Genomic DNA, 9,222 nt, shown 5'->3' with positions numbered 1-9,222 from the left:
CTCTGTTCTTGGTCAGTTTCTTATTCCATTCGGTGCTTGGCTGAGTTCTTTATCTCTTCATTTGATGCTTAGGGTTTCAGGATTGACGTGTGACTCCATTTGACTTAGTTTTTCTGATCTTTGCTGCAGAGGGACGGCGTGGTGCTTCTGACTATAGTGCCATGTTTCCCAGAAGTCTGTTGCTTATTATTTTATCATTCATTTTATTAATTAGCTCTTGGGAACAGATAGGTAGATTATAAGGGATTATAGCTGATAGGGCCCTTAAAATTCATTTTGTCCCAACCCCCTTCCCCATCTTGTTTTGAAGATGAGATATACATACACATTTTACACACACACGTAAGTCATAAAAATTTTGCCATGTTTTTGACCCAGAAATTCAACTGTTTATTATAAGGAATTAATCACTGATGTGCGCAAAAGTCTAGCCACAGGGATATTCAACTTAGTGCTGTTTATAATACTGAAACATGAGAAAAACCCTAACTGTCTCACAGTAGTGGACTAGTTAAATAAGTTACGGTTGATTGATGCAATTGAATAATATAAAGACATTAAAAATCAAATTGTGGAAGAATATGTAATGATGTGGAAAGCTATTACTGATATATTGTTAAAAAAAAGTTTATCAAAGAGTATACATAGTATGATCCCATTTTTGTTAAAATTTATTTATTTTTATCTATACTTTGAAAAAGATGGCAAGGATATGCACCAAAATGTTAACTAAGTGGTGATCTCTTGGTGGAGGAATTATACATGATTTTTATTTTATACTTTCTTTAATCAATATTTCCTAAAGATTGTAAAATAAAATGATTACTTTTGTAACAAGAAAGTCATTTAATTTGGAAACAGATGGTGGTGATGGTTAAACAACAAGATGAACGTCATTAGTATCACTGAATTGTACATGTAAAAAATGTTGAAATGGCAAACGGTTTGTTACATATATATTTACCACGATAAAAAAGGCTAAAAAAATACCATCTCACCCCAACATTATTGGCAGTAAAACAAAACAAAACAAAAAACCAGAAAATAAGAAATGTTTTAGAGGTTGCAGGGAGACTGAAACTCTTATGCACTGCTGGTGGGAGTGTAAAATGGTTCAGCCACTATGGAAAATGATATGGCATCTCCTTAAATAGCTAGAAATAGAAATACCATACGAGCTAGCAATCCCACTTCTAGTAATATATCCTGGAGAAATGTCATGGATTGAATTATGTCCCCCCAAAATGTGTGTCAACTTGGCTAGGCCATGATTTCCAATATTGTGTGATTGTCCACCATTTTGTCATCTGATGTGATTTTCCTATGTGTTGTAAATCCTACCTCTGTGATGTTAATGAGGTGGGATTAGCAGCAGTTACGTTAATGAGGTAGGACTCAATCTACAAGATTAGGTTGTGTCTTAAATCAATCACTTTTGAGATATAAAAAAGAGAATCGAGCAGAGAGACATAGAGACCTCATACCACCAAGAAACAAGAACCAGGAGAATAGCATGTCCTTTGGATCTGGGGTTTCTGTGCTGAGAAGCTCTTCGACTGGGGAAGATTGATGACAGGGACCTTCCCTCAAAGCCAACAGAGAAAGAAAGCCTTCCCCTGGAGCTGGCACCCTGAATTTGGACTTCTAGCCTCCTAGACTGTGAGAGAATAAATGTCTCTTTGTTAAAGCCATCCAAGCCTGTTGCCGTCGAGTCGATTCTGACTCATAGCGACCCTAAAGCCATCCACTTGTGGTATTTCTGTTAATATACTACACAATCAAGACAAGAAATAAGAGCTGTCACATGAATAGACATATGTACATCCATGTTCATTGCAGCATTATTCACAATAGCAGAAAGATGGAAACAATCTAAATGCCCATCAACTGATGAATAGATAACAAATTATGGTACATACACACAATGGGATACTATGCAAAGATAAAGAACAATGATGAATCCACAAAATATCTCACAACATGGATGAATCTGGAGGGCATTATGCTGAGTGAAGTAAGCCAATCACAAAAAGAAAAATACTGTATGAGACCACTATTATAAAAACTCAAGAAAAGGTTTACACACAAAAGAAACAATCTTTAATGGTAATGAGGAGGGAAGGGTTGGGGAGGGTAAATCACTAACTAGACAATAGATAAGTGTTAACTTTGGTGAAGGGAAAGACAGTACACAATATAGGGGAAGTCAGCACAACCTGACCAAGGCAAAGTCATAGAAGCTTCATCGGCATATCCAAAGACCCTGAGAAACTGAGTTACTGGGACTGAGGGCTGGGGACCATGGTCGCAGGGGGTCATCTAGGTCAATTGGCATAACATAGTTCATAAAGAAAATGTTCTACATCCAACTTTGGTGAGTAGCATCTGGGGTCTTAAAAGCTTGCGAGTAGGCATCTAAGATACATCTACTGGTCCCATCCTGTCTGGAGCAAAGGAGAATGAAGAAAACCAAAGACACAAGGGAAATATTAGTCCAAAGGGCTAATGAACCACAAGTACCACAGCCTCCACCAGCCTGAGACCAGAAGAACTAGATGGTTCCTGGCTACCACCACCCGCCTCTCTGACAGGGATCACAATAGAGGGTCCCAGACAGAGCGGGAGAAAAACGTAGAACAAAATCAAATTCACACACACACATAGATACACACACACACATACACACACACACACACACAAAGACCAGACTTACTGGTCTGACAGAGACTGGAGGAACTCCCTAGCCTATGGCCCCTAAAAACCAAAAACCATCGCCATCGAGTCAATTCCAACCCATAGTAACCTTATAGGACCGAGTAGAACTGCTCCATAGGGTTTCCAAGGAGAGCCTGGTGATGTGATGTGTCAACACATCAAATTGCCAATCATTTGGTTAGCAACTGAACTCTTAACCACTATGCCACCAGGGTTTCCTAGACACCCTTTTAACTCAGAACTGAAGCCACTCCCAAAGGTCACCCTTCAGCCAAAGATTAGACAGGTCTATAAAACAAGCAATAACACACAGGAGGAACATGCTTTTTAGTTCAATCATATATATGAGACCAAATGGGTAACAGCTGCCCAAAAGCAAAGATGAGAAGGCAGGAATGGACAGGAACACGGGACCGATGGAAATGGGGAACCCGGGGTGGGGAAGGGGAGAATGTTGACACATCAGGGGAATTGCAACCAATGTCACAAAACAATATGTGTATAAATTGTTGAATGAGAAACTAATTTACTCTGTAAACTTTCGCCTAAAGCATAAGTAAAAAATAAAAATCAACAGTAAAAAAACTACATTTTCTTCTAATTATTTTTAATGTTTAAATTTAACTTTTAATATATCTGAAATTAATTTGTGTATATGATGTGAGGTAGGCTTCTACATTTATTTTCTTCCAAATGGAAAGCCAGTTGTTCCAGAATCCTTTGTTAAATAAACTACTCTTTTTCTATTGAATTGAGGGGAAAAAAAGGCTAAAAAAAGTTATTTAAAATTTAGAGAAAAGGACTATGAACAAATCCATTCCCCAGACCCACTCTACCCCTCTTTCTTCTTTGTGCTGTTGGATGGGCGTTCTCAGTAAGGGGGGATGTGAGCACAGACCTGCCCAGCCTGGTGTTTTCCTGCTTGCATCTGCACACTTCCCTTTCAGGTTCACGTGGAAAATGAATTCTAAGGGAGGTGAAGTAATATCCTGAACTCAGTGGAACACAGAACTATTTAGGGAGATACTTTCTGAATTTGGCCATTACCTGCCAGGTGAGAAACAGTTTGTAGGTGAGGAATAGTCCCTGAGCAGTGCAAACAGTTAAATGCTTAGCTACTAACCAGAAGGGTAGAGGTTCAAATCCATGCTCTTCTTTCCCACTCTTCTTTCTCAGAGGAATCAGCACTACTTTCCCTGTGTTCTTGGTCCTCTCCATCCCCTTCCTTAGGTGGGAAGTCTTGAATTCACTTTCAAAATCTCCCTCATTATTTCCTCTTACATCAAGTGGGTCAACAAAGTGACTCTCTATCTGAACCAACTTGAATCTCTGCTGCCCTACTCTGTTCCTGATTACCTTTATCCTTGACTGGGAGAACTGGTCTCACAGCCTCCTATCCCAGTTTCACCATCCTGCACATTTGCTTTCCCTGAGATCTTTCTGAAACACAGGTCTCATCTTGCCCTTACCCAGCTTAACACCCTCACCATTGCCTGCAGTAGAGCTGTCCCAGTTGAGCATCTTTCACCTTTACAACTTTCAAAAATACCTAAAAAAACACCTAATAAGAAAAAACAGTTGCTGTCAAGTCGATTCCAACTCATGGTGACTCCATGTGTGTCAGAGTAGAACTGTGCTCCATAGAATTTTCAATGGCTGCTTTTTTGGAATTAGATCACCAGGCCTTTCTTCCAAGGCACCTCTGGGTGGACTTGAATCTCCAAACTTTTGGTGAGCAGCAGAGCGCATTAACCATTTGTATCACCCAGCAACTCCTTAATAAGAAAAGCCTGCATAAACTCCATACAATATTTACTATCTCATAAAAGAAGTTTAACATTTTTGTTAAATAATATCTTTTATTTATTATGTCTGTTTAATAATTTAGTTGAATAATCCAATATGTCTTTGAGTAACACCAATTGAAAATAAGATTATTGTTAATTAATGCTTTTTGTCTGATGACCAAATCTTATAAGCATGAGGTCCTTGGGGGTGTGGGAGGAGAAGGAGCATATTACAAAAGGTCTTTGATACTGAAGTGGCTGGGAGTAACTGATCTACAGATTAAGAGTCAAATTCTTTGTCATGGCATTCAAGGCCCCCTTGCTCCATCTTACCCTTCCAACCTCTTCCTCCTCCAGGCCTCCCACATACACCCCATGCTCCAGGCACTAAGTACTTCTCACCAATTCCCACACCTCTGGGGCTTTGCTTAAGTTAGTCCTTTTGCCTTAAGCCTTTCCCATCCCACTAAATTCCAGGTCATCCTTTCAGACATTGCTCAGGATACCTCCCCTTGGAGAAGCCCTTCCCCAAAGCCCCGTTTAGAATGCCCCCTCCCTGGAGCTCCTGGAGGTCCTTTACACTTTGCTTCGGGCCTGCATCAGACCAAGCCTGACCCTCTGGAGGACAACGATCAGAGTTATAGTGTCTGCCCTGAAAGCACCTGCTGGATCTCAGCCATGGTAAAGTTTCATTGACCATGTGTTGAATGGGATTGAGTTCCAGAGTGTGATACCATTCCTTGGTGAACCATATGCATCAAAATTTACTAAACTCAGGTTTTCCTTTGATCAATGAAACATCTCATAACAGAAAACTGATTCAGAAATTTTGGAACAAACTGCCCAGGTTTGAATCCCAGATCTGCCACTTAGGTGGTGGCATTGGGCAAGTCACTTAATCTTGTTATATTTCAGTTAGCTATCTGAATGATGGGTGAAAAACTCTAGCTAACTCCCAAGATGCTTGTAAGGAGTAAATAAAATAACTTTAAAATTGTCTGTCACATAGCAGGTGTTCCATACATTTTATTTCCCTCCTTCTATTACAAATGATTTTGATGAATTCAACAGTCCCAGGCTACTCCCTTCATAGAAATGAAAACTTTATATTCTCTCTTCAAAAGGAAACTTTGGAGCTAGCATTTAGGGCTGGAATTTGCCCTCACATTCCCCCAGCCCCAGTTTCAAACCATTACCACAGTGATTAAATGGCTTTGTTTCAGCTCCCACCCATAAATTATAGTCTGATTTGTTTTCGACAAACTCCTGGACATTTTCACATGAAGGAAACTGAATTTTGCCCCTCAGTTATTTCATTGAGATTCTGACCTTATTTCTTCTTTAAAGAACTTCTTGCAAATAGATGTCCCGATGCAGGCATTGCATTTATCAAGACCGAGGAATGTCCTTCCATAATTGTAGCTGCTTCTGATTCGGGGCACCAGAGAAGGAGAGAGAGAAGCTGGCGAGGAGAAAGAAGAGCTCAGGGCTGAGAACCACAGCAGCAGGGCTGGCCAGCCTGGGTGGAGGGTGGCAGCCTCAGGCCCCAGTCGGGGCTCCATCCCTGGGTCCAGACTCCAGCTGCAGCCTGAGCTCCCCACTCAGAGCCTCACAGAGGCAGGTCTAAGCAAAAGAGGAAGCTGTCAAAGGGGCAGGCTTCAGGGGTGCTGACCCCATCCCAGCTTCCCAGGGTTCTGTTTGAGGATACTAAGGAGCTTGGGCCTAATGGGGCTGGGGAGGAGGTGAGGAAATCCATGGAGGATGCTGATAAGCCATTTCCAGAGTTACTCTTCCTCTGCCTGGGGCGGGTGCCTCAGGCTGGGGAGGAGTTCACTGCAGATTTTAGGAAGGATAATGATCAGGGCTTCTCTGTGCAGTCTTTCGACAAACACAGGATATCCTGGCTGGGCAGGAAAGGTCCACACAGGATGTGTGTCCAACCTGGGTCCCACCTGGGAGTTTCAAAGGATCCTGAAGGCCTCCACCCTCCACTGTTTTAATGGTGGGTATATTTGTCCCTGTGGATTACACACGTGCAGGTGTACACACACACACACCAATTGTTTCCCTCCTCTGCAGTGGATAATTTGGCCTGCTCCTTAGCCAGTCATACCTCTCCAATTTTACCGTGTTTGGCTGTGAAATAACTAGAGGTTAACTTGCCAGCAATTAAGTGGCACATTTAACAGTGATTTGAAAGGCAAAGGGTTTTTGCTGCTTAGGGAATAGAAAAACTCAGGGTAGTCCATAATTCAGCTTGTCTTGCTGATCTGAAAACTAGAGCTGGGAAAGGATCTGGTGGTCTCCGTGGTGTGATGAGGCGAGCACCAGAAAGACCTCTTGGCCTGCCCCCCAACTGTGTCTGTCTCCCTCACACCTGAAACTTCCTCTTCCCTTTACCACCCTGCCCCACTTCTCTGTGATTTTTGCTCCTCAGAGTCATTTGATGGAGAGTTTCACTTTATTTCTTCTTCTTCTTTTTTAATTGTGGTGAAAAAATATGTAAAAAAAACATATGCCATCTCAACAATTTCTACATGTACAATTCGGTCACATTGATTACATTCTTCAAGTTGTGTGACCATTTCCAAATCCTTTCCCAAATCATTTCACCACCATTAACATAAACTCAATGCCCCCTAAGCAAAAACTTCCCTTTTCTCTCTCCTTCCCACCCCTGGTAACCACTAATATGTTTTGGTCTGGTAACCACTAATATGTTTTGGTCTCTGTAAATTTGCCTGTGTCATATAAGTGCAATCATACAATATTTGTCCTTGTGTGACTAACTTACTTCACTCAGCACAATGTTTTCAAGGTTCATTCATGTCATAGCATGTATCAGAAAATCATTTCTCTTTATGACTGACTAATATTCCATTGGAAACCCTGGTAGCATAGTAGTTAAAAGCTACAGTTGCTAACCAAAAGGTTGGCAGTTCGAATCCACCAGGTGCTCCTTGGAACCTCTATGGGGCAGTTCTACTCTGTCCCATAAGGTCGCTATGAGTCGGAATTGACTTGACGGCAACAGGTTTGTTTTTTTTTGGTTTAATAGTCCATTGTTATCCATAATTTATTATGATCAACACAGCCAAATCCACAACAAAACACAGGTAAACATCTTTCTGGTATTCTTTGCTTTCAGCCAAGACTCATCTGACTTCAGCAATGATATCCCCCATTCTACATCCTTTTCTGAATCTGGCCTGAATTTCTGGCAATTCCCTTTTGATGTACTGCTGCGACTGCTTTTAAATTCTTTAGCAAAATTTAACTTGCGTGTGAAATTAATAATATTGTTCAATAATTTCTATAATCTTTTGGATCACCTTTCTTTGGAATGGAAACAAATATGATCTCCTCCAGTAAGTTGGCCTGGAAGCTGTCTTCCAAATTTCTTGACATAGACAAGTGAGGGCATCCAGCATTGCACCTGTTTGTTGAAACATTTCAATTGGCATTCTGCCAGTTCCTGGAGCTCTGTGTTTCTCCAATGCCTTCAGTGCAGCTTGAACTTCTTCCTTCAGTACCATTGGTTCTTGATCACATGCTACCTCCTGAAATGGTTGAACCTGGACCAATTCTTTTTGGTACAGTGACTCTGTGTATTTCTTCCATCTTCTTTTGATGCTTCCTTGCATCATTCAATTTTTTTTTGCCCTAGTATGCCAAAATTCTATCTTAAAAGCCATGGGGAATGTAGATAGGGTTGGAAAGAGGGGTAATACAATAAATTCATAATTTTAGGAAGAGGTTAGTGGAGATACTATGGATGAGGAGTGTTTGTGTGAGGCAGAGTAATCTCCAGTCCCGGTGAGAGAAAAGGAAGAACTAAACTATGCTTATTTAATGAGAATGTGGGAGGACAAGGAAGCACCAGAGGGTGCTCAGTTGAGGTCCTTGATTAGAACTAGGGGTAGATAATAAAAGATTACTGCTTAAATCAGATGATTTAGCAGCTTGAAAGAGGCTAACAATTTGGATGCCTACCTCACACCTTACATAAAAACTCTAGTGGATTATAAAAGTAAATGCAAACAAAATTTTGAATCTTTTAGAATATAATACAGGAGAATATCTTCATGACATGGGGCCAGGGAAAGTTTTCTTAAATATAGCACAAAAAACAGTAATCATAAAGCAAAAGATTGATACGTTTGACTACATTAAAAAATAAGAATTTTTATTCATCAAAAGACTCCATAAAGAGACAAGCAACAGAATGGGAGAAGATATTTGCAGCACATTCACTGACAAACGACTCACATCTGGGATATATAAAGAAAACCTACATATCAATGAGAGCAAAAAAGACAACTATAAAAACGTCATGGAGGTGGTGTCTGACCTCTTCTAACTTCACAAGGGGGAAGGAGAATCAAAATCAACAGCCCAAAGCTGATTCCTATGAGATGGAGGTCAGATATGCTTCTCTCTTCGCCATCTTTACCAATTCTGACACCAACTGTCACTCCCATGGCACTCTCTACTTCTCAGCTGGGTCTGATAATTCATTGCAATGGCCACACGGAACTCACAGAAAACACTCATGATTATGGGGTTTATTAGGGAAGTAACAGGTTACATTTCAGGCTCAGGAACACTCAAGATACAGTTCTTCCATCAGGACAGCCTTTTTTCAGCTGTGTTTACAGGCACGCCTCTCTCTGGCGCTAGGCCTCTGCCCTGCTCAGGCAAGTTTTTTTTTTTTTTTTTA

General features: G+C 40.8%; 1 protein-coding gene across 1 annotated transcript in view; it reads right to left on the bottom strand.

Moving 5' to 3' along the window:
• The window catches only part of DIPK2B (divergent protein kinase domain 2B), a 73,698-nt gene extending 67,612 nt beyond the window's left edge, over positions 1-6,086 (bottom strand). The window contains exon 1 of the mRNA XM_004376909.1: positions 5,832-6,086. Coding sequence (XP_004376966.1) covers positions 5,832-6,064 — 233 coding nt within the window. The 5' untranslated portion in view covers positions 6,065-6,086. The remainder of the gene's footprint in view (positions 1-5,831) is intronic.
• Between the last annotated feature and the right edge of the window lie 3,136 nt (positions 6,087-9,222).

This window comes from Trichechus manatus, unplaced genomic scaffold, assembly GCF_000243295.1.
Source record: "Trichechus manatus latirostris isolate Lorelei unplaced genomic scaffold, TriManLat1.0 scaffold00046, whole genome shotgun sequence".
In the NCBI taxonomy this organism is placed as follows: Eukaryota; Metazoa; Chordata; class Mammalia; order Sirenia; family Trichechidae; genus Trichechus; species Trichechus manatus.
The sequence above is the reverse complement of the archived record's forward strand: the minus strand, read 5'-3'. Positions and strand labels throughout refer to the sequence as shown.